Here is a 25398-nt window from a genome sequence, read left to right as displayed (position 1 = left end):
TGTTCGGGAGTCCACGTCGCACCGAAACAACGGGCACTGCACGGCCCAATTTAGCACCCCATATTACTCCACCCATTCAGGGTAATTATCATATTACTCCACCCCTTCAGGGTAATTATCATATTACTCCACCCCTTCACGTTACTTATCATATTACTCCAACCTTTCTGTGTAATTATCATATTACTCCACCCCTGCAGTGTAATTATCATATTACTCCACCCCTGCAGTGTATTTATCATATTATACCAGCCCTACAGGGAAAATATCAGATTACTCCACCCCTTCAGTTTAATTATCATATTATACCAACCCTTCAGGGAAAATACAATATTACTCCACCCTTTCAGGGTAATTATCATAATATACCAACCCTTCAGGGTAAATATCATATTACTCCACCCCTTCAGGGTAATGATCATATTACTCCAACCCTTCAGGGTAATTATCATATTACTCCAACCCTTCAGGATAAATATCATATTGATCCAAACTTTCAGAGTGTTTATCACATTACCCCAAACTTTCAGGGTAATTTTCATATTACTCCAACCGTTTAGGGTAATTATTACTTTAATCCAATTCTTCAGGTTAAATACATTGCTCCAAACTTACAGTGCAGTTATCACATTACCCCGTTCAGGAAGTTATCATATTACTCCACCCCTTCAGGATAATTATTATATTACTCCACCCCTTCAGGGAAATTATCATATTACTCCAACCCTTCAGGGTAATTATCAAATTACTCCAACCCTGCAGTGTAATTATCATATTATTCCAACCTTCAGGTTAATTATCATATTTTTCCAACCTTCTGGGTAATTATTATATTACTCTTACTCTTACGAGTATTTATTTCATCTTCTTAGTCCTCTCTGTCAAATATCAATTCTGATTACCTGGGCTGGAATACCATGGTTCTGGTTTTGCAGGTGGCCCTTAATGATTCAATTTTATTTTAAATTCTCAAGCTTTCGGAGGCTACCTCCTTCCTCAGGTGAACATTTTTCCACATCGTTCACCTGAGGAAGGAGGTAGCCTCCGAAAGCTTGTGAATTTAAAATAAAATTGCTGGACTATAACTTGGTGTTGTAAAATTGTTTACAATTGTCTACCCCAGTCCATCACCGGCATCTCCACATCTTAATGATTCAGGCAGCACAGAACCCTTCCCTACACACTGAGACCTGCAGAAAGATTCAATCAGGGCGGGTTCAGCATTAATGTGCTCCTGGGTGTGGCTGGAACGAAAAAAATCGAAAAAGTTGAAATCGATTTTCAGGGGAAAATGTTGCTGTGCTATGGGGAAAGGGCAGGGCAGTGGCCTAAATGGAACAGAGTTTTCAAAGAACCGGCAACGGCACAGTGGATTGAATCGCTACCTTCCGTGCTGTATCATTCTATGATTCTATGAACTTACCACCGGGTTATAAAACTGGTGTTTATAAATATAAGAATTTCACACAACAAGCCAACAAAAGGCAACCACACACTAAAAGCGGAGAACAAGAATCAGGGAAATATTTTGGGAATAGGTCCAACCTCGTAAGGCAACAATTTCAAACATTGGAAATGAGATTTCACTGCTCAATGGTGCCGATATTGACTGGGCCTCGTTGAATCCTTTAATCACTGGGTGGATTCGAGTTCGGTTACTCGCCATCTGGTGGGTCTTCCTCTCGTAACCCCGATCTTATCTTCATCACTACGTACACACAGGCATCCGGGTTGGCTGTGGGAGTCGCGGCCTTGAGACTGCGAGCAATCCCACCACGATTCAAAGCTGCAGTCCTCAGAGAAGCATAGACAACATCTGGCTCTGCGGCATTCGGATCCTGCGAAATGCGAAATATACAAATGTTCCGGTCAGAGATGCAAGATGGATACATGTTTGAGCCACTATTGTGGCTGTATTGAGTGAGTTTTCCTTCAATGAATTGGCAGGGTAGAATGATTACTATTAGGGGTGGGATCTTTTCTAATTTTAGGTGATGGTGTGAAATAGACAGGGCGCTAAATTGGGCCGTGTTGCGCCCGTTGTTTCGGCGCGACACGGCCTCTGCGATATCCAAGATGGCGTCTTCCAGCGTGACGTGTGCCAGACGCCATTTTGTCATAGGAGTTAGCGCAGGCGCAGATAACGAACGCTGGAATCACGTAAAGTAGGGAGAAAATGGCTTCAATCAGCGTACAACGCTGATTTAAAGTGACAGACACCATTTTGGGGCTTAACGCTCAACTCAACGCACAGTCCAAACCCCGACCATCTGAACGTGCATAGAGTGCCTGGAGGACCCCCCACCGGCGTCATTGAAAGGGACGTGGTAGGGTTCACAGGTTAGTTGCTGGATTATTGCTTCTGACTGCGGAGACATTTGTAACTGTTTTTGGAGGTCCGCTCCGCTTGAATACTAGGACGAGGGGACATAGCATAACATTTGGAGCCAGGACATGCAGAAATGAAGTTCGGAAATGCTTTTACGTGAAAGGGTGGGAGAAGTTTGCACAGTCTTCTGCAAACGGCGGTTAATGCGAGCACAATTGAGAAATCTAAATCCGAGATTGATAGATTTCTGTGAACCAAGGGTATTAAGGGATATGGGGCTAAGGCGGTTATATGGAGTTAGGTCACATGTTCACCCTGATCTGATAGAATGGTGGAACAGGCTCGACGGGCAAAATGCCACCGTCCCTTGTTGCCTCCTGTTATCTGCCGGCTTCTCCTTCAAGAAAGCGGGACCTGTGTCTGGGTGATGTGCCTACCCTGGTTGCATAGCTGCCAATGTGTGTGGCCTGTGAGTTGTGGGTGGGCGGCTTGCAATGGTGGTAATGTGTAAGGTTGAGAGGGTTGAGTTCTGATGGAAAGAGTTTGTTGGTATGCGGGTGATGGGGGGTGTAGTGCATGGAGCAATGGAGGAGGCTGGTGGTGTAGTTGGTAGGAGACGTCAATTGTCAGTTGACCACTCATGTAAAAGCACTGTACTTCTTCCGGTTGTGCATCCATGTTCATGATGCTGCGCGCCTGGCATTGACTTCATCCCTTACTGCCTCCCACTGCCATAGATGTCCCTCCTTCTGTCCACCTCTTGCACAAAGGCATCTGGTGCATCAGCAGGGAACCTTGGTGCACGGAGTCTCAGAACGACAGATTGGTAGGCGGTGCCATGCAGATTGGAGGATGTGGCATTTAGTGGTGCACAACCTTTATTCAATTTTTTAACATAAATCATCACTACTTAAAAATAGGAATGGGACCTGCATCTGTGCTTTACGTGTGCGATGTCTGATCTCCTTTCAGACTCCTTGCAGACAACAAGCTGTTATATTCAGCAAATAACAGGTACCAGCTACCTTTAAGAGATTTCTAACAGACAGCCTGCCTTTAAGAGATTGGTGCTTCCCCCTGCTGGTGGAAAGTGCGAATTGCATGGAATCCTCGTTCAACGCTGATTTCCAACGCAGATTGCAAGGAAGTCCTCAGGCCTGACAAAAATCTCGTACTGCCTGCGCAGGGACCGTTGTGTGCGGGGTTATAGCGGATCGTGCTACTCCCGCCCAGAAACAGGCCCTATCCAATTTCCCCCTTGAACCTTTACTTTCCAATAATAGAGCTGTACAAAAAACCTATTTCTAAATGATTGCAACCAGCATAAACAGTTTTGTGCCAATGCTCCCGGTTACAGTGCGGCTGACTGCTGCTGCTTCAAATTAATGAAAGAACTTTGCCTAAATTTCAATCCCCAGCACAGATTCAAGTGTAGTAACGGGTTGGTTCACGATACATAATTGATTTGGACTCTGGAATCGGAAGTTCAATTTCAAAGGGGCCATAAATATAAGATAGTCACTAATCAATCCAATAGGAAATTCAAGAAAAACTTCTTTACCCAGAGAGTGGTGAGAATGTGGAATTCACTACCCCGAGGAGTAGTTGGGGCGAATAGCATAGATATATTTAAGGGGAAGTTAGATAAACACATGCAGGAGAAAGGAATAGACCAATATTTTGATGGGGTTTGGTGAAGTAGGGTGGGAGGGGGCTCGTGTGCGGTATAAATACCAACATGGGCCAGTTCGGCCGAATGGCCTGTTTCTGTGCTGCACAATCCAAATAATTCTATGTAATACTCACGTTGTGGCCTGAGCGAGAAGCTACGGCATCTACAAGGGGAAAAAAGAATCGTGTTTAGCTCCAGATGTCACTTAATTGTTGGTTGTTGTCGGGGTTTTGTTTTCCTGTCCTCTGTGCAGTAAGGAAGAGCTGTGACGAGCGCCTGAATAAGATTAGGGGGGTAGAAATTTGTCTCGGGCTGAAGCGCAAATCAGGCGGTGTCACATTTGCTGCCTGTTATATGCTCCACCCTATATCAAGTTCCAATCAATGCCAGGTCAACAAGATCGGTATAACAAGTGTGGAATCCACCAAAACTGGGAAGTGTCACATGAGACATTAAAGTATCTTGGGGAGATCTCCCCCTTAATTATCTTTCAGGAAACGTTCAATCTTTGCATTATTTGATCATCAGGGTAAATCTAAGCCGTCACTTACTTTTCTTATGGAGGCAGAACCAGGCGAGTCCTAGGAGCAGGATGACTGTTATCACTGCGGCACATCCGGCCACTATCTTGATCAGCCAGCCTTGAGAGAGTCGGGATATTAAAAAAGACAAAGAAATAATAATTTGCAAAACGGAGAAACTCTACACAACGGGGTAAAAAATTGTTTTTAGGCATTGTCGCAAAACGGGTGGTGGTTTCACAGCCGCCACCCAGTTTACGACCGTCCAGATAGAATTGAATATCTGGTTAGGCCTGTAACAGACGGCCGTTGCGTTAACGCCCGTTTTGCACCACTGCCCACAACGGAGTTCCACTCCAATCTTTGCTATTCCTACCCGGTCGAAATCCTGCAGTGCCATGACACAGCTGGCTGACAGTTCCAAACATTAATACTGACGCAGACGCAGACCCCCATCTGGAATATCTGTAGGTACCTGCATCTATATGTACCCCATTTGTAGTTTTCATTACCTACTACTTTGTACTGCAAACAGAATCTGACCCTATTTTAGGAACTAGAAACGAGGGACATAGAGACACTAAGAACTGTGGAGGAGCAGAGCAATTTGTGATCAGGCACAAATCACTAAAAGCAAGTGGACAGGTACAACATTAAACAAAAGGGCTAATGGAATATTGGTCTTTATCTCAAAAGGGCTGTTGCAGCTGTACAGAGGTCTAGTTAGACAACATCCGGAAAACTGTGTTCAGTCCTGGGCACTGCACCTCAGGATGCATACATTGGCCTTGGAGAGGGTGCAACGCAGATTCGCCAGAATGATACCGGAGCTTAGAGGGTTAAATTATGAGGACGGGTTGAACAAACTTGGCTTTGAATCGCTTGGTTATAGAAGGTTGAGGCGTGATCTAATCGAAGTGTTGAAAATGATTAAAGGATTTGATAGGGTACATACTTGAAGAACAACAGAAAATGCTGGAGAAGATCAGCAAGTCAGGCAGCATCTGTGGAGAACGAAACAGTTAACTTTTCAGGTCGGAGACCTTGCGGGAGAACAAAAGATGTTGAAAGAGTTAAAGTTTTTTTTAGCAAGTTCAGAGCCAGGGAAAGGGGGGAGGGAGGGAGGATAGAGGAGGGGAGGGCAGGAAAGAACAAAATGGAAGGTCTATGATCGAGTAGAGGGCACGAGTGATTAAATGTCAAAAGGGATGATGGTTCAAGGTAAGGAAGGTGGTAATGGGACAGGTTAAGAAAGAAAAGATTGATCAGGAGTAGATGTAAATGGCAGCAGAAGAATCATTACCAACAATGGCTGACCGAAAAAATGGGAGCAGTGGTTATGATCTGAAGTTATTGAAATCAATGTTGAGTCCGGAAGGTTGTAAAGTGCCTAATCGAAAGATGAGATGCTATTCCTTGAGCTTCCATTGAGCTTCATTGGAACAATGTAAGAGGCCGAGGACGGAGAGGAGAGGGAAGGGGAATTAAAAAAACAAGCGACCGGCAGGTCAGGGTCATGCTTGCAGACAGAGCGGAGATGTTCAGCAAAGCGATCATCCAGTCTGCGTTTGGTCTTCCCAGTGTAGAGGAGACCGCACTGGGAGCCGCGGATACAGTATACTAAATGGAAAGAATTAAAAGTAAGCCACTTTTTCACCTGGAAGAAGTGTTTGGGGCCGCGGACAGTGGGAAGGAAGGAGGTGAAGGGGCGCGTGTTTCATCTCCTGTGCTCACACGTGAAGGTGCTGTGGGGAGGAGAGCGGGTGTTGGGAGTAATGGAAGAGTTGACCAGGGTGTCGCAGAGGGAGCGGCCCCTTCGGAATGCTGAAAAGGGAGGGGAGAGGAAGACGTGTTTGTCGTGGGATCGCGCTGGAGGTGACGGAAATGGCGGAGGATGATCCGTTGAATGTGAAGGCTGGTGGGGTGGAAGGTGAGGACAAGGGAGACCCTATCATGGTTCTGGGAGGGAAGAGAAGGAGTGAGCGCTGAACTGCGGGAAATAGGACGGACATGGCCGAGGACCCTGCCAACTACAGTGGAGGGGAATCCTCGGTTGAGGAAAAAGGAAGACCTATCGGAAGCACTGTTGCGGGAGGTGGCATCATCAGAACAGATGTGATGGAGGTGGAGAAACTGGGAAAAGGGAATAGAGTCCGTACAGGAAGAGGAGCGGGAGGAAGTGTAATCAAGGTAAGTTGTGGGATTTAGTCGTCTTATAGTAGATATTGGTTGACAGCCAAACCCCAGAAATGGAGGTAGAAAAGTCTAGGAAGGGAAGAGAAGGGTTTGAGATGGACCATGTGAAGGCGAAGGAAGGGTGGAAATTGGAAGCAAAGTTGGTGACATTTTCTAGTTAGGGGCGAGAGCAGGAAATGACAACGATACAGTCATCAATGTACCGGAAAAAGAGGTGAGGGGAGGGACTTGAGCAGGAATGGAACAAGGAATTTTACACGTATTCCACAAAAAGGCAGGCAGAGCTTGGACCCATACAGGTTCTCATAAATACCTGAAGGGAAAAAAATTGCAAGGCTATGGGGTAAGAGCGGGGGAATGGGACTAACTCGATTGCTCTTACAAAGAGCTGGCAAGGGCTCGATGGGCTGAATGGCCTCCTTCGGTGCTGTAACCATTCTATGATGCAATACAGTTCCTCTGCTGGGGGAGTCCAGAACAAGGGGGCAACACCTTATAATTACATCTGGGCCGTTCAGCGGCAATATCAGTAAACGCGTCTTCACACAAATGGGAGTGGAAATCTGGCACTCTCCCCCAAAAGGCCGTAGAAGCTGGGGGTCAAATGGAGGTTCAAAACTGAGATTAATAGATTTTTGTTGGATAAGGGTATCAAAGAATGTGGAGCAAAGGCGGGTAAATGGAGTTGAGGTGCATATCAGCCACGATCTGAATGGCAGAGCAGACTCGAGGAGCTCACTGGCCTGGTCCTGTTCCTCTGTGGTTGTAACACTTGAATTACTGTGCGATTTCATACTGATTAGAAATTAACTTGTAACGGCTGGCTAGTAAGTTTTAACATGCTGGTTATAAATGGAAATTTTACGTGCTGTGGTCTCTGATTTAGAACGTTGAGGGTTCCAGGCATCGCACCAGGGAGTTGAGCACTTGCTCTTTTAAATTTATGCGATAGTATAAAACGGGCAATGTTTAAATGGCCACTCGAAATAGCTCTAACACAGAACATTTGCAAGAGATTCTTATGCCAGAGCTCGCCATCTTTCAGTAACAGACGCTGATCGAATTGTACACTGACCTCAGGACAATAAATGAATTACACTTCACCATTTCAAAATTTACTATTCCATTGCTCTCCTGGCCGGACTCCCACCTTGCACCCACCATTAACTTGAGCTCATCCAAAACTCTGCTGCCCCGTATCACCCCCTGTGCTCGCTGACCTACGTTGGCCCCCGATCCGGCAATCCCTCGATTTTAAATTTCTTATTCTGGTTTTCAATTCCCTCCATGGCCTCACCCCATCCCTATCTCTGTAACCTCCTACAGCTCAATGACCTTCCATGATCTCTGCGCTCCTTCAATTCTGGCCTCTTGCACATCGCCGATTTCCTTCGCCCCACCATTGGCGGCCACGCCTTCCGCTGCCTAGGCCGTAAGCTCTGGAATTGCCAACCTAAACCTTTCTGTCTCTGTACCGCTCTCTCCTTCTTTGAGACGCTCTTAAAACCTACCCCTTTGACCCAGCTTTTGGTTACCCGTCCTAATATCTCCTTATGAGGTTCGGTGTCAAATGTTGCCTGAAAAGACACCTGTGAAGCGCTTCGGGACGTTTTACTACGTTAAAGGTGCTGCATAAATGCAGGTTGCTGTTGTTTAGATTCTCCATCAACTTGTCACCAGTGTCAACGAGCGCCGAAACCCCCGCATACAGAATCGCGGTTGTTGCGTGAATACACACATGACCGTTGGTTATTTCTACTCTGACCACCAGAGGGCGGTGCAGGTCGCGTCAGGTTCGCAGCAATAATGCAAAACTCCCTCTCTCACAGATCCTCAGACTCCCTCCCACCTTCAGAGAGAGTGGGATTGTGGAGATGTGACATGGATGTACCTTTTCTCCAGCTTTGATTCTTCGGTGTGGGCGGTTTCACAACAGGAATTTCTGAAATGGCAAAACATAATAACGTGAGGCCCTTCAAAATTGTATGCACTTCAATTATATCTCCCCTCAGCCTCCTCTATTCCAAAGAAAATGACCCCAACCGATCCAATCTTTCCTCACAGCTGAAATATTGTCCTTTGAAAGAGCTATCCAATTAGTCTCACTGCACTGCTCTTTCCACACAGCCCTACAAATGTTGTCCTTTTCAAGTATTTATTCAATTTTCCCCTTTTGAAAGTTATTATTGAATCTGCTTCCACCACCCTTCCAGGCAGTGTATTCCAGATGATAACAACTGGCTGCATAAAAACAATTCTCCTCATCTCCTCCTCTGGCTCTTTTGCAAGTTATCGTAAATCTGTGTTCTCTGGCTACTGACCCTCCCACTGGTGGAAAGAGTTTCTCCCTGTTTATTCCATCAAAGTCCTTTGAGACGGCCCGAGGTCGTTGAAGATGTGATATAAAAGCAAGTGCTTTTTTTCAATGTGTTGTAAGTACCACTCAACTTTCACAGTTACCTGCACCAGATCACTGCGCGGTGAGTGATACATTCCCTGCTTTACCCTTCTCTCATAGCCACAGGTGTAGTTCCTTGTCCCAGCTGTGTCCCTGATGGTGAAAGTGGCTGACTGCTCAGAGCCGGACACATTCTGTGCCTCCACGTGGTTGCGCTCGCCATCTCTGTATAAGTGAAAGCTGCCCCCGGAGGAGTGAAGGACCCCTGTGCAGGGAAATCCAACGAACTCTCTTTACTGACCACACCGAAGCAGGATTGACAGAAATGTTCGATTTCGAGAGTGTAGCTGCAATTGACCAGATGCAGTGTACAGGAGTGGTTTACAAGAGACAGAAAATTCCTGGGCGCCAAAACTTTGGACGGGGCATAGAACAGGCGGCTGATCTTGCGTTATCCCAAGACAAATTTCTACCCCTTTGCCCATTATTACCGCTGCAGTTGGTTAACAAAAATCGATGGAGGGGGCAGAGCGGCTATTTTAACTTTCTGGGGATAGTGCAAAACGGGTGATATCGGATGGGCCGGCCATGGTACACAACTGTCTTGATTTCAATTTCCATTGACATCATTTTATAATATCAGCGAAATACGCGATATTATTGGCGGATTATAAGAGAGATCAGAGCTCAGATATGGATCGGCAGTGGGCTGGTGTCGACACTTGCGAGGTTGTTTATGGTCTGTAGTTTCTGGGCGGGGGCGGGTGGTTGTTGAGCTTAGAGATGGAAATTTGGCGGGTGAATTGCACACTCTGGGCGGAAATTTCGATAGGTGCCGTTTTTGGGCGCAGGTAGCCTGATGTGCTTTTACCCCGCGCCCAATGGCCCCTGCGCAGGCGGAACACAAGTTTCGACCCACCTGAGGACTGACCTGCAATCAGAGTTCCTTTCCTGGCCTTGCACGTGGAATCAATGCAATTTGCACTTTCCACCACCAGAGGGAGCACAATCTCTTAAAGGGAGGACGTTTCTAATAAATCTCTTAAAGCTGGCTGGTACCTGTTATTTGCGGAAAATAACATTCTACTGTCTGTTCAGAGTAGGATGAGAGTTCAGACATCGCACAGGTAAAACACAGATGCAGGTCCCATCCCTATGTTTACATACTGATGAGATATGTTAAAATGTTGAATAAAGGTTGCATGCCACTAAATCCCACATCCTCCAATCTGCACGCCAGACCTCACCAATCTGCTGATCTGAGTTGTTACCAGGCCTGCGAGAGTGCATGCACCAAGGTTCTCAGCTGATGCACTAGAGGCCTTGGCTGCAAGAGGTGGACAGAAGGAGGGACATTCTATAACCTCAGTGTGGGGGGCAAGAGGCTCTCCAGACATATCCTTGAAAGACAGGGTTAGGCAACGGGGTAAGAAATCAATGCCAGGCGCAAGAATCATGAACATTGACGCAGCGGAGGAAGAAGTTCAATGCTTTTACATGAGTGGGCAAGGTGAGTGAGGTCAACTCTCAGTGGCGTCTCCTACCAACTGCACCAGACACTGCACCACATCCCCCACATACCAACAAACTATTTCCATCAGGATACAACTCTTCCAATCAGATGCTTCCTCTTACCCTTACACATTACCACTGTTTCAATCCGCCCACCCACAACACACAGGCCACACACACTGGCAGCTATTCAACCATGACAGGCACATCATCCATACACACGTCTCGGTTTCTTGCAGGAGAAGGTGGCGCATGTCAAGAGACAGAAAGTGGCTGTGGCATATAGCCCCTCGAGCCTGTCCCACCATTCAATGAGATAATGGTGGACATGTGACTTAACTCCATATACAAGGCTTAGCACCATATCCCTTAATACCCTTGGTTCACAGAAATCTATCAATCTCAGATTTAACATTTACAAGTGACCTAGCATCAACTGCGTCTGCAGAAGAACGTTCTAAATGTCACTCACCCTTTGCACATAGAAACATTTCCTAACTTCACTGGCTCTAAATGTCAGGCTATGTTCCTGCATCCTAGTATTCAAGTGTAACAGACATCTAAAAACAGTTAGCAATGTCTCAGCAGCCTGAAGCAATAATCCAACCACTAACCTGTAAATTCTGCATGGTCCCTTTAAATGGCGCCGGTGGGCGGCCCTCCAGGTACCATTAGACATGTTCAGATGGTCGGAGTTGAGTCTTTACTTTGAGCTGAGCGATCAGTCACAAAATGGTGTCTATCACTTTAAATCACAGTTGCACACTGATTCAAGCCATTTTATTCCGACTTTACATGATTCCAGCGTTCGTTATCTGCGCCCGCGCTAACACATGCAACAAAATGGCGTCAGGCGCACATCACGCCAGAAACGTGCATACGCATCCAAGACGCCATCTTGGATGTCGAAGAGGCCGTGTCGCGCCAAACTACTTTGGAATTTCCTCTTTGCGCTCCATTTAAGGGATCTCACCGGCAGTAAGGACGAAAATCTACCACAGCGTGCGATTATAATTCACTTCCTCTCATCCTGCCACATTTCATAAGGCGATTTGATTTGCATTTACTCTCGTCCCGCCTCTTTTAGAATACTTGAAGAACATCAGCCGTGACTCAGTGGGGAGCACTCTCACTTGTCTCTGAGTCAGAAGGTCATGGGTTCAAGTCCCCATTCCAGAGACTTGAGCCTAAAATCGAGGCTGTTATTTGCAGTCCAGTAATGCGGGAGCGCTGCACTGCAGGAGGTGCTGTCTTTCGGATGAGACGTTAAACCTCCCAGATGGACATAAAAGATCCCATGGCACTAATAGAAGAAGAGCAGGGGAGATCTCTCCGCTGTCCTCGGTCAATATTTATCCCTCCACCAACATCACTAACAGCAGATGATCTGGTGATGACCATATTGCTGTTTGTGGGACCTTGCTGTGTGAAAATTGAGTGCAGCGTTTCTTACATTACATCAGTGACTCTATAAAGAAGAGGTGGGTTTGGGTCGGACACACGCCTGATTTGATGCTCCAATGAAGTTCCCACCGATGGGGTTAGGTTAAAATCTGGGCTTCTAAAATCTTTACTGACTGAAGAATGTCACACTGGGTAGAATATTCAGTTGCAAAGTTTACTTTGCTTGCAAGGCTCAGATATACATTTACATGATGTTGAACCTTTGACTTACCTTTCACAGTTAAATGCACCGGGTCACTGCGGGGCGAGATATATTCTTTCTCCTTTACCGTTTTCACAAAGTCACAGGTGTAGTCCCCTCCGTCAGTTGGGTCGGGGTCTGTGATGTTGAAGATGATTGATCGTTCGGAGCCTGAGACTTCCCGTGTATCAATGGGATTCTCGTTTCCTTGTCTGTACAAGCGGGACCTGTCGGCGGAATAGTTGGCAGTGCAGTTAATCCGAACCCTCTCCCCCACTGTCACGACACCAGCGGCCGGATCCATCGAGACTTTGGGCTTTGGCAGTTTATCTGTAATTAATAGAATACATCGAGCAAAAAAGAATTGTTTTGAATATGTCAAATCGATCGAGTAAAAAACACATTAGCCTAAGAGAGGGTGCAGAGGAGATTGACCAGAATGACACCAGGGGTGAGGGACTTCAGATACGCGGAGTGATTGGAGAAGCTGGGACTGTTCTCCTTAGAGCAGGGAAGGTTGAGGAGAGATTTAATTGAGGTGTTCAAAATGATGAAGTGTTTTGATGGAATAGATGTGGAGAAACTGTTTCCACGGGCAGAAGGGTCGGTAACCAAAGTGCACAGATTGAAGATAATTGACAAAAGAACAAGAGGGGAGATGAGGAGACATTATCTTAGGCAGCGAGTTGTTATCTTCTGGAATCCATTTCCTGAAAGGGCGGTGGAAGCAGATTCAATAATAACTTTCAAATGATATTGATTTATACTTGAAAAGGAAATATTTGCAGGATACCGGGCAAAGAGCAACAGAGTGGGAATAATTGGATAGCTCTTTCAAAGAGCTAGCACAGGCTTGATGGCCCGAATGGCCTCCTTCTGTGCTGTATGTTTCTGTGTAAGGCTCTGTGATAAAGGACACGTATCTCAAATAAATAGTGATACAGGCTCTGTGTGAAGAGACACCTCTACCAGTGAGATACGACGATACAATCTCTATGTAAAGGGAAACCTCTCTCAAAGAGGAAATGCGATGCAGGCTCTGTGTCAAGGGACACCTCTCTCAAAGAGGTAAAGCGATACAGGCAATGTGTGAAGAGACATCTCTCCTAGTGAGATACAATGATACATTCTGTGTGTGAAGGGACATCTCTCTCAAAGAGGTAGAGCGATACAGGCTCTGTGGGAAGAGACATCTCTCCCAGTGAGATACAATGATACACTCTCTTTGTGAAGGGACACCTCTCTCAGTAACATACAATGTTCTAGACCCTCTCAATGAGATGGAGTGATCGTGGATAAGATAACATTCGTTTTGTTAAACAAATTTTACACATCGTCCTGTCAGCTGGAATTCGCCGTTTACAATTACACACCGCAGTTGCTGTCGCTGCACACTAACAACAATATTTAGATAAAAGTCTTAACTGACCACAAAGATTTTTGGCGAGCCTCCCTTACCTGTTAAATTTAACCACACGTTGTCACTGGGTGGTGAATATGCCCAGCTGCTGTTATTCTCGAAGTATTTTTTGTATTTACACCTGTAGCTGATGCTGCCTTTCACCTTTAACCCTCCATCATCCTTTGTTTTAGCGGTATAGTTAACTTCATTGAAATATGCAAACATTTTGTTTTTTGTTTTTTCGTTATTTCTGTAGAAATCAACAATGCATTTGCTGTGAGCGAAGTGACAGGTGAGTCAAACTTCTTCTCCCAGTAGAATTACACTCCATGCTGGATCCATCGACAGGGTCGGTTTGACGAAGGAAACTGAAGAATAAAAAGGATTTCATTCATGGGAAGTTTGGTGCAATCATTCTGATTCAGGCCTCATATTGTGTCGCCTCAGCTGCCTTTACATTCTTCTTCGCGTTTGTTTAACTCTAATTTTAACCTAACCAACCAGGGCGTGTAATAGACGAGATCGGGTCGGACGCCCGTTTTACACCCTGCGCGATTTTTACTCTGCATTGACTTCAATAGAAGAGTAAAATCGGACAGGCTGTAAAATCGGAGTTGGACTCAATTCTCACCGGCCCGTTATGTTAAAATGACCCCTCTCTCAGTGAGATACAGTGTGTACAGGCACCTCTCTCAATCAGATACAATGATACAAGCTCTGTATGAAGAGACTCCTCTCAATAAAATACAGTGATACAGGCTCTGTATGAAGAGACTCCTCTCTCAAAGAGATACAGTGATACAGGCTCTGTATGAAGAGACTCTTCTCTCAAAGAGATACAGTGATGCAGGCTCTGTATGAAGAGCCACCTCTCTCAAAGAGATACTGTGATACAGGCTCTGTGTGAAGGGACAATTCTCCCTGTATCAAATCAGTTGCACGGCGCTGCTGCCTGTTTGCCTCTCACATGGGATTAATTTTAACCTAACCCGCCTGGCGGGAAAACCACAGGATCGGGAGGAACGCCAGTTTAACACCCTGCCCTATATTAATTTCCTTGACTCGAGCGGGGCGCACAACCAGCTTTGTGCCCGATCCAGTCAGTTTCTCGACAGGCGGATTAGGTTAAAATTAGCCCTTAAGATCCATCCGCCACTAGGATAAATTTCTGATTTCATTGTTTCTGAGACAGTAACCGTGCAGCCTGGACCCAGAACTGTACCCTACAGGCTTCCAGGAAATAGATTGAGGGGCTTAGATGGCAACATTACAAGGCAGATCTCAGTCAAAACTAGTAGGTCAACACAATCATCCACACGGATGAGAAGGGCCTTGTTGGCGAGTGAACCGATATTCTGGATGTAAATGAGAAGGAGTGGTAATTGATCCACTGAAGAGTCTAAGCGGGTAGTGGAGTCGGGGTTGGGGGGCGGTGCGGTAAGTGAGACGGGAAGGACGTTTTAGAGGTTAACTCTCAGCGGGAGCGGTGGGTGGGAAGATCAGCAAAAGAAGAGGACGGGGCGATGGTATTGGTGATGCTGTTCGTAAGTTACGATTGACAGAGCTCTCAACGGGACGTTTGGAGAATGCCAAGAGCGGCACAGAGGGCAGCTGTGGACTTACTCACGAGGAATTCAAGCCTGTGAGAGCAAAAGAGTAGGAAGGCCTAGGAGTAGTGATGTATTGAGTTACTGGCGTTGGGGAGGGGTGGAATACACAAGAGGGAAATACAGACCACGGAGAAGCAGGAAAGGGATCTGGGGGAGATGAGAGATTTATCATTCAAATCATCCAGGCAATGCTTGGCTCTTGCCAAATGTGATTTGAATTGCTTACAATACGAAACACAGGTTAGATCAAAAGAAGTGATGTTACCATTCAGTCGAGCAATTGTCCGCGAAAGTGCATAGAATTCGAGGCAAACTATTGAGATGGGTAGGGCATTGGTTAAAAGGTAGGAGACAGAGAGGAGGGATAATGGCTAAATGCACCGATTGGTAGGACGTGACTAGTAGTGCCTTCCGGGGATCTGGACTGGGGCCTCAGCTTTTCACTATATTTACCAATGACTTTTATGAAGGAATTGGTAATTCGTATTGGAGTAGTATATCCAGGTTTGCTGACGAAATTAAGTTGTGTAGGAGGGAGCAGAAATTTGGAAAGGGAAATTGATAGATTCAGTGAGTGGGCAAATCTGTGGCAGATGGAGTTCAATATGGGGGAATGTGAAGCCATCCACTTTGACCGAAGACAGATAGATTAGTGTGTTTTCCAAATAGTGAGAAGCAATGAACTGTGGAGGGCTGGAGAGATTTCGGAGTTCATATGCGGAAATAACTAAAAACTAGAGGACAGGTACAAAACACAATTTAAAAGGTTAATTGAATGATAGCATTTATCTCAAGGGTGCAGGATTACAAAGGAGTGGAACTTATGCTATAGTTGTATAATGCTCTGGATAGACCGCATCTGGAGTATTGCGTTAAATTCTGAAAACTCCGCCTCTGGGAGGATATATTCGCCTTGAAGGGGTTACAGTGCAAATTCACGAGAATGATACGTGGGATAAAAGGGTTCAATTATGAGGACAGGTTTCATGGACCAGGCTGAGTGTAAAAGATTAAGTGGTGATCAAATTGAGGTGTTTAAAACGATTAAAGTATTTGATTGGGTCGATCAGGAGTGTGATGGAATACACTCCACTTGCCTGGATGAGTGCAGCTCCAACAACACTCAAGAAGCTCGACATCATTCAGAACAAAGCAACCCGCTTGATTAGCACCCCATCCACCACTCTAAACATTCATTCCCTTCACCATCAGCGCAACGTGATTGCAGTGTGTACCATCCACAGGATGCACTGCAGCAACTCGCCAAGGCTTCTTCGACAGCACCTCCCAAACCCGCGACCTCTACCACCAAGAATGACGAGGGCAGCAGGCACATGGGAACAACACCACCTGCACTTTCCCCTCCAAGTCAAACGCCATCCCGACTTGGAAATATATCGCCGTTCCTTAATCGTCGCTGGGTCAAAATCCTGGAACTCCCTTCCTAACAGCACTGTGGGAAAACCTTCACCACAAGGACTGCAGCAGTTCAAGAAGGCGGCTCACCACCACCTTCTCGAGGGCAATTGGGGATGGGCAATAAATGCCAGCGACGCCTAGATCCCATGAACGAATTAAAAAAATAGAGTGCGACAATTTACTCAGCTGGGGGGAATCCAGAACAAGGGAGCATAACTTTAAAATTGGAGCTCGGCCGTTCAGGGGTGAAGTCAGGAAGCAATTATTCACACAAAGTGGAGTGGAAATCTGGGACTCTCTCCCCCCAAAAATTGTTGAGACTGGCGGTCAATTGAAAATTTAAAAACCGAGATTAAAAGATTTTTGTTAAGCAAAGGTATTAAGGGATACGGAGCCAAGGCGGGTAAATGGAGTTAAGACACAGATCAGCCATGATCTAATTGAATGGAGGAATAGGCCCGTGGGGCTGAACGATCTATTCCTGTTCCTGTGTTCTTATATTCCACCTGGAGTGCTTTGGTGTAGTTTTGAATCCCACGACAGAGAAAGAGTATGGATGTACTGTAAGAAAACCTGACATATCCCATAGTGCCTTCGCAATGAGAGCTGCTGAGATGCAGATCTGTATTACTGCTACCAATGACACAACACAATTGGTTACAGCAACTAACTTAACATACATAAAAACAAAACTCAATGATTCAGCTGTATAGAACATTCAATTTCATTACTTTAGAGAAAACTTCAACACTAACCTTGAGAAACGCTCCGCCGAGCCCCAAAAAGCACTAAAATGAGAAAATATGAATTCGTTATACGACAACCAGTACCTTTAGAGGATCCATATACAGACTGATTTTTGTGCATTGTGTTATAGATGTATCTCAGTGTGATTGAATTGGTGGCATTCTGGCCCATTTTGATTCAAATCCAACTTCAGAACTTGAGCAGTTAATCAGGCAGAAATGCAGAGTTTTGCAGATTTCCATTAACCTTTGTGTGAAAAAGTACTTCCTGCTTTCACTCCAAATCGTCTAACTCTAATTTTAAGATTGAGCCCGTTTGTTCTACATTCCACCACAATAACTGAATAAATTCTATCGAGATGTCCGTTTGTAAATAATTCCAATAATCTATGGCCGATATGAAAAGATGCCTGATGGTACAAAACAGCGTGAAAATTTGTTCAAAATGCAAAAAGGTCAATTTTGTGACTGAGTGAAACCGTCACTGAAAGAAAAGGAATGCAGCTGGGTGGATTGTGTGGGTAAACACTGTGCATCTTTGCAGATCGCATGGTATTACAGTCAACTCTAGCATGCTGAAGGAGGACGTGGAGTCCAAATAATGAGAAGTGAATGGTGTTAGAATCCACTGGAAACCGGTACTTTTACAGACACTTAACTCACTGTCACGAATATCACAATGTGAGTGTCATCGCTTTAGAAGGCAGACTAATTAAAAATAATTTGAAAATATTGTGTGGTATATTTTGGTTGGTGGAATAAGAAGGTCACACATTCCTGAGAGTCTAAATGGGATAGAGGGACAAACGGATCTTGGGATCATATTAGCAAATTATTAAAAGTAACGCAGGTGAACAAAGCCATAAAATGAAAACACTGCACTCGAGTTCATTTCAAGAGGAATGGAACTGAAAAGCAGACAAGTTGTGTTAAACTTATATAGAACCTTGGTTAGACCACACTTAGAATACTGTGAACAGTTCTTGTATCTATATTATAAAAAGGATGCAGAGGCACTGGAGAAGGTGCAAAAATTATCAACAAGAATAACAACAGAACTGAGTGGTTTTACGTATTAGGAAAGATTGAACAGGCTGGGGATCTTTTCTCTAAAAGAGAGAAGGCTGAGAGGTGACTTGAAAGAGGTCTTTAAAATTATGAAAGGGCTTGACAGGGTAGATAGAGAGAAGAACGTTTCCAGTTGTGAGAGAGTCCAAATCCAGGGGCCATAAATATAAATATTCACCAATAATTCCAATTGGGACTACGCAGAGAGTGGTTAGAATGTGGAATTCGCTACCACATGGAGTAGTTGAGACGAGTAGTATAGATGCCGTTAAGGGGAAGCTCGATAGGTACATGAGAGATAAAGGTGGAGAAGGATATGCTGATAGGATTAGGTGATGTCGGATGGGGCGAGACTCGCGTGGAGCATGAATGCCGGCACAGACTAGTTACGACGAATGGCCTGTTTCCATACTGTAAATTCGATATAATCCGATGTAACATCAGGTTGAAGTTAGCAGTGAGAGCAAATGCATAAAACGGAAAACTGAGGTTAAACATATTGAAAGTAAATTCACTGTGTTAACCTTTCTGATATGCTTTCAACGGAAAGTTAATTTCAAATCATTATTTAATTCTTGGGCATTGATTTATTAATAAAATTCAATTCAAGTCACTTAAAATACATAGAAATATATAATATTGCAACTAAAATCTCCCATGCCATAAATAAGGAGATGTATTTCGGCACAGCGCTCAAACAGAATGGGAGAAAACCGAGGAAACAAACAGTCTCACGGCAGTTTTGCAAGAGGAGCACAGTACCTCAGGAAACTGGCCATTCACAATTTCAGCTGGATTGGAGCCCGGAATGGAAGTTGGGTAGTCAGCTGTTTATTCCGAATAAGGTCAAGGGAGCAGGAGATGAGTCCAATGGGCAAGCTCAGCTCGGAAAGTACATGTATGGAGATCGGAAGGAAACTAGAAAAAGGATCAGGATCAGGGCTGGGTGATGGGGGGTGGGGGCTTAGGAGAGGTTGGGCGTGGTGATATTGGGAATTTTGGGATTTAGCAGCGGCATCTGAATGGTAGGTCTTAATCTTAGTGACTTCAGTTACGTGGAGAGACTAGAGAAACTGGAATTGTTCTCCTTAGAGCAGAGAAGGTTACAGGGAGATTCAGTTGGGGTGTTCAAAATTATGAGGGGTTTTGATCGAGTAGGGAGAAACTGTTTCCACTGGCAGGAGGGTCGGGTACCAGAGGATACAGATTAAGTTAATTGGCAAAAGAACCAGAGGAGATGAGGATAAATTTTGTTATGCCACAAGTTGTTATGATCTGAAATGGTGGTGGAAGCAGATTCAATAGTAACTTTCAAAAGGGAATTGGATAGAAACTTGAAAAGTGAAAAAAATGTAGATGGTGAAAGAACAGGAGAATGGGGTTAATTTGATAGCTCATTTAAAAGCTGGCATATGCATGAGGAGCCGAATGGCCTTCCTCTGTGCTGTAAGACTTCATGAAGTTCACGAGGTCCTCGTATTTGTTGTTGGAGGTGAATGTGGAGAGGGCTGGGCAAGAGATTTATGGAGATTGTTTGTAGTGGACAAAAGAAGCTGGAGCTTATCTTTGGTCCCCAGGGTAATCCTGGAGTAGCAGGCGGTTTTCAGAGAGGACATTGTGCTTGTTCTAGTTCTGGGTCAGCCATACCTGGTGATGGATGGCTAAACCAGTTGTGATCCAGATATGCTCAAGTCTGCAATCCTTGGAATTAAACCAGCAGGTGCGATCAGGATGGAAGAGAGTAAAGGTTTTACTCGGGGCAAGGGCATCAACAGTTGGGGAATGGGAGTGGTTGAGAAATTATACAGCCGCAGATGTATGATGACAAATGGCGGGTCAAAGTCTCGGCAAAAGGGAGTGTGGCAGTGTTTATTCCAAAGTTGGAACGCAGAAGTAATTTGATTTGAATTAATTAAGGAGATTTGGGTTATGATGGTTGCAAGGAAGTGACCGAGGCATTGGCCGTGTACAACTCTGGGCACCACAGTTTAGGAAGGATGTCAAGGTCTTGGAGATTGTAAAGAGGAGATTTACCGGGATGATACCAGGGATGAGCGACTTCAGTTATGTGGAGAGTTTGGAGAAGCTGGGGTTGTTCTCCTTCGAGCAGGTAAGTGTAAAGACAGATCTAATAGAGGTATTCAAAATAATGAAGGGCTTTGACAGAGCAAGTAGAGTGAAATTGTTTCCGCTGGCAAGTGGTCTGTAACCAGAGATCACAGATTTCAAATAATTGGCAAAAGAACTAGAGGGAAATGAGGAGAATATTTTACATAAAGAGGTTTGCGAAGATCTGGAACACACTACCTGAAAGGGTATTGGAAGCAGATTCCATCGGAACTTTCAACGGGCAATTGGACATTTACTTGAAGGGGACTAATTTGCAGGGTTATGGAGAAAATAATTGGTGTGTGTTACTAATTTGGATAGCTTGTTCAAGGAGCCAGCATAGACTCGACGGGCCGAAAAGCCTCCTTCCACGTTGTAAGAATCTATGATTCTATGATTCTTGTCAACTTGAAATTTTAGTAAGCGGAGAGAAGGATATTGGCAGAGCTCAGGAGGACATTGGTAGAATGGTGAAATGGGGAACACATGGCAGATGACATTTAATGTAGAGAAGTGTGAAGTGATGTATTTTGGAAAGAAGAGTGCGAAGAGGCAATATAACCTAAATGATCAAATTGCATATTGGATGCAGGAACATAGAGACCTGGGATACAAATACACAAATCTTTGAAGGTGGTAGTTGGAGATTAAAAGGTAAATGCCGACCCTCCTGCCAGTGGAAACAGTCTCTCCCCCAACTACGCGATTAAAACCTTACATTATTTTTTTCTGAGCAACGGGCACCAGCAGCACTGTGTTTATTTCAGGACATTAGTCTCCACACACTGTGCAGATCCTTATCTGTGATATGGTGAACTCCAGCATACTTAAGGAGGAGGTGGCGTCTCAATAATTAGTACAGAATGGTGTTTGAACTGACTGGGAACCGATACTTATACAATAGCGGTGCAGTAGCACACTGATTATCATGCATTTATTTCAGACTAAAATTGAATTGAATTCACTTGAAATAGATAGAGATGTTTAATATTACACCTAATATCACCTCATTGTTTCAAATGTTACAATTCAGGTGAACGGTATGGAAGGAGGATGTAAATTGAACATGAATAAGTAAAGAATCTGAAAATATTGCAGGCAGAATTTAACAGTGACATCAAATACTTAGAACGGAAGCCAATGGTTTCAGCTCAGAAGCGCTTCACCTCGGACAAAGAGGAAGTTTAACCGCTGACAGTAAGGACAGTCAGCAGAACAAAAATGTGTTTAAACACACTGAATGAAAATTCATTGTGCCAATCTTTCTGATTTTCTTCCAACCGATGGTTATATTCATTAATTCTTTGAAAGCAACCAATATTAGAGGTGCAGTAAAATATATATTCACTGACATTCATTTATTAATAAAATACAATTCAAGACACCTAAAATAAATAAAAATATTTAATATTGCAACGAACATCTCCGAAGCTATAATTAAGGGGATCTATTTAGGGACAACACTCAAATAAAATGGGAACCCCTGACAGAAAGAAAAGTGTAGCAGACCAAGAATGTGTTGAAATATATTGAATGAAAATACATTGTGACAATCTTTCTGATCGGCTTTTAACCGAATAATTAATTAATTCTTTGAAAACCACCTCTAATAGTGGTGCAGTAGCACACTGATCATCAGGCATTCATTTATTAATAAAATTGAATTGAGTTCACTTGAAATAGATGGAGATGTTTAATGTTACACCTAATATCACCTAAGTTAGCAATAAGGGGACATGTTAGATGGTGCGCCATTGTTCTCCATTTCACCACCATAACTAAATAAGGTCTGTCGAGAGGTGTAAATTTGTAATTAATTCCAATAATCCATGGTAATTATGAATAGGTGCCCTTGGGTCTAATTACACAATAGAGCATGAAAAGTTGGAAATAAGGGGTTAATGCTGAGCCTAACTTGCAGCTGCAGCACTCTGTTATTTTGGAACATTAGTCTCCACCAACTGTGTAGATCTATATCTTCGTGACATGGTCAATTCTAGCACACTGAAGGAGGAAGTGGAGTTAAAATAAATTCCCAGAGCTGAATGCGCCTGAATTATTCACCAGAAACATTTAGTTGTACAGACAGTACACACACGCTCATAAATATCACACACCCACTAAAATCGAGATGCAAGACGGAATAGAGAATGAAAAATAAGCAAGCAAACTGAAAATGGCCAGTACTGAAGAGAACAGTAATAGCAGTTGGCCTCATGGCGGAAGAGAGCGGTTTCAACTCAGAGGAGGGTTTGTTCAAAGAAAGAGGAACTTAACCTCTGACAGAAGGAACAATGTCTCAGCACCAACGGAATAGCTAAACATATATTTACTAAATTATCCACTGAATGTGTTAAAATGTTTCTTCTCCCCTTTTTCTCTCTATCTCCCCCAAAGAAGTGTATTCACGAAGGGAGTTGCTCAGGGCCGCCCTCCAATACCCCACCGCATTATCTGCTCATGTCTGAGTGCAGGGGTTGATTGACCTGAGGTCAGCCGTGGTGACCCCTGAAGAAATTGCACCCTCCGAACGCGCATGCTCACTTCCAAGCATGGAACATATAGTATCATAGAATCAGAGAATCAGAGAAGGTTACTGCACGGCAGGAGGTCATTCGGCCCATCGAGTCCGCGCCGCATCGATGCATGAGCAATCCAGCTAGTCCCACTGCCCCGCCAGAAATAGCAGGGCTTGTCCGAGATGCAATAAGATGCGAGAAGGCGACACTTGGCCGATATTTCATTCAATGGCTTTGGGGCACTGAGCCCAATGGTGTCGCCGCAACCACTCATCCCCCTCCCCCCGCCCCTTGATAGAGATCAGCAAACTCAGTGGATGTTGATCTTTGTATTTTCCTTTCATATCAATCTTACTCCTACACTGTAGACAGTAACTGGGCAATCGGCAGACCAATATCATCCCTTTTCACCCCGTCTCAAGGCGCCTCACAGGAGCGATATCAAACAAAATGTGACACCGAGCCGCTAAATTAGATATTAGGTCCGATGACCAACAGTTGGTCAAAGCTGTTGGAGTTAACAGACAGATTCTCAGAGATTCAATTGTCAAAGACAAACTAGATGCGAGATACTTTAATACCGATATGAAGAGAGATTGTCCCCTCAACGTTACACTCCCCTCACCGTTACCCGCAGAGAATTCAACACAAGCAAGCAATCGCTCTGAATGCTTTCCAATGTCGAAGGCTCCACACAAAATTATGAGTTGCATTAATCCACTGAGATACCGGAGATCGGACACCGCCGGGTTCAGTCTCACTCTCCCGCTTACAGTTGCCCACTCAGACCGGGAATTGGTATAAAATTGTTTCACGACTCACCAAAGAGCAGTAAAAAGACGGTTGTATCCATTTTCGAAGAAGTGCTACTTTGAGACATGAGAGCTGTAAGGAACGGTGACTGAATCACTTGATCCACCTCACAGAAGGACAAACCCGGAAGGGTTGAGAGACTGAGAGCGGATACAGAGGCTGGGTGGAAATGAGTTGGTCCCCACAATTAAAGCTACAACACCGAGTTTTGCACAACCTGAAATAAGATGTGGTTTGGAACATTGCAATGATCTAATATGACAGCCTTTGACTATTAGCAAAATGTAACAACAAAGTGCCTCAAGCCAAACCTCAGAAGAGCTATTGCATCGATCAATGCTTTTCTATTTCCCAAAACAGCCCTCCCGTGGGCTCGTTTAGTGAGGTGTTGTCCGCATTGCATTACAGACGGTTAAAAATAAAACGGTAACATCCAAACCAGCGAGCAATTTAGTTCCACGGAAGTCTGGTATGATGAATGTACATGGATATGTTCAATGTGACTCTGATATTGAGTTGCTTTATTCTCTCATATCGCCCGAGTAACGACTGTGAGAAAGAAAATACCACCTCCAGCTTTCTCCACCCGCCAAATTCAAACCGTTTATCGATAATGGAACCGAAATACAGCGCTCCGCACAAACCCTTACAGACTCGGGCTTCATATTCAAGGATTCCCAGAATCCCGGAGCTTTTAAATAAACCCCGATACAATTAACAATCAGTAATATTCCTGCATAAATACAATCCCTTCTATAACAAATTAACCCGCCTCCTTCCATTTCAGTCCCAGAACAGATTCCATCTCCCCACACATCCCCTCCCAGACCGGTTCAGCAGTTCACAAACACTTTCTTCCAGCTGATTTGGAAAGTCTCATGTGTTGGAGTTTGAATTATGACGCGGATTTTCTTTGCCATTGTTACCGTCTCACAGGGACTCTCGCCCTGAATCTGTGAAAAGATTATGACCATGAACTGGGACGAGCCGAAAACATCCCGAGGTACAGTGAGGCCCTGAAATTCCATTCTCCCTGTTTTATATCGGAGAGTATCCCACCTTCATGTCCAGCAATAGAGAGCGAGAGAGAGACAAACACACTGTCAGTCTTACAATTTCTATCAGTGTGTTCCTATCAGGCTCAATTGCAGTATCCCACCTTGATACACAGCACCAGAGAGTGAGAGCGGGCGATCGACACGTTGAGAGGGAGACAGTGGAGACCCAGTGACAGACAGACATACACAGTGTCAGTTTAAAACTGACCTGCAAAGTTCAGTTTCATCCAGAAGATCCCGTTGGAGAGACAGACGATGCTATCTCATCTCTCACTGATATTGTACCAGAGGCAAACACACCATTAATCCCACACTCAGTGACAGTGTAGAGAGTGACAAAAACAATGGGCCACATTTAACCCTCTCTTGCCTGTTGTACCA

General features: G+C 44.6%; 1 protein-coding gene across 1 annotated transcript; it reads right to left on the bottom strand.

The window, feature by feature from the left end:
- Nucleotides 1-1214: 1214 nt before the first annotated feature.
- Nucleotides 1215-24057, bottom strand: LOC137312525 (killer cell immunoglobulin-like receptor 2DL4). Its single transcript, XM_067979061.1, has 8 exons — nucleotides 23969-24057; nucleotides 17460-17492; nucleotides 13732-14043; nucleotides 12304-12603; nucleotides 8610-8660; nucleotides 4553-4642; nucleotides 4136-4164; nucleotides 1215-1838 (listed from the first exon to the last, which is right to left on the bottom strand). Exons 3-8 carry the CDS (start codon nucleotides 13898-13900, stop codon nucleotides 1656-1658), a joined length of 822 nt encoding a protein of 273 aa, XP_067835162.1. The 5' UTR covers nucleotides 13901-14043; nucleotides 17460-17492; nucleotides 23969-24057; the 3' UTR covers nucleotides 1215-1655.
- Nucleotides 24058-25398: the final 1341 nt, after the last annotated feature.

This window comes from Heptranchias perlo, unplaced genomic scaffold (genome assembly GCF_035084215.1).
Source record: "Heptranchias perlo isolate sHepPer1 unplaced genomic scaffold, sHepPer1.hap1 HAP1_SCAFFOLD_43, whole genome shotgun sequence".
NCBI classification, from domain to species: Eukaryota; Metazoa; Chordata; class Chondrichthyes; order Hexanchiformes; family Hexanchidae; genus Heptranchias; species Heptranchias perlo.
This window is presented reverse-complemented; position numbering and strand designations above follow the sequence as displayed.

Excerpts from the sequence above, each read along its gene's own strand:
- LOC137312525 (XM_067979061.1), bottom strand. The coding sequence starts at position 13,900 with ATGTTTGCATATTTCAATGAAGTTAACTATACCGCTAAAACAAAGGAT. Across the intron at positions 8,661-12,303 it reads GGTGCATTTAACTGTGAAAG|AAATTCCTGTTGTGAAACCG; the intron begins GTAAGTCAAAGG and ends TTGCCATTTCAG. Across the intron at positions 4,643-8,609 it reads GAATCAAAGCTGGAGAAAAG|GCTGGCTGATCAAGATAGTG; the intron begins GTACATCCATGT and ends GACTCTCTCAAG.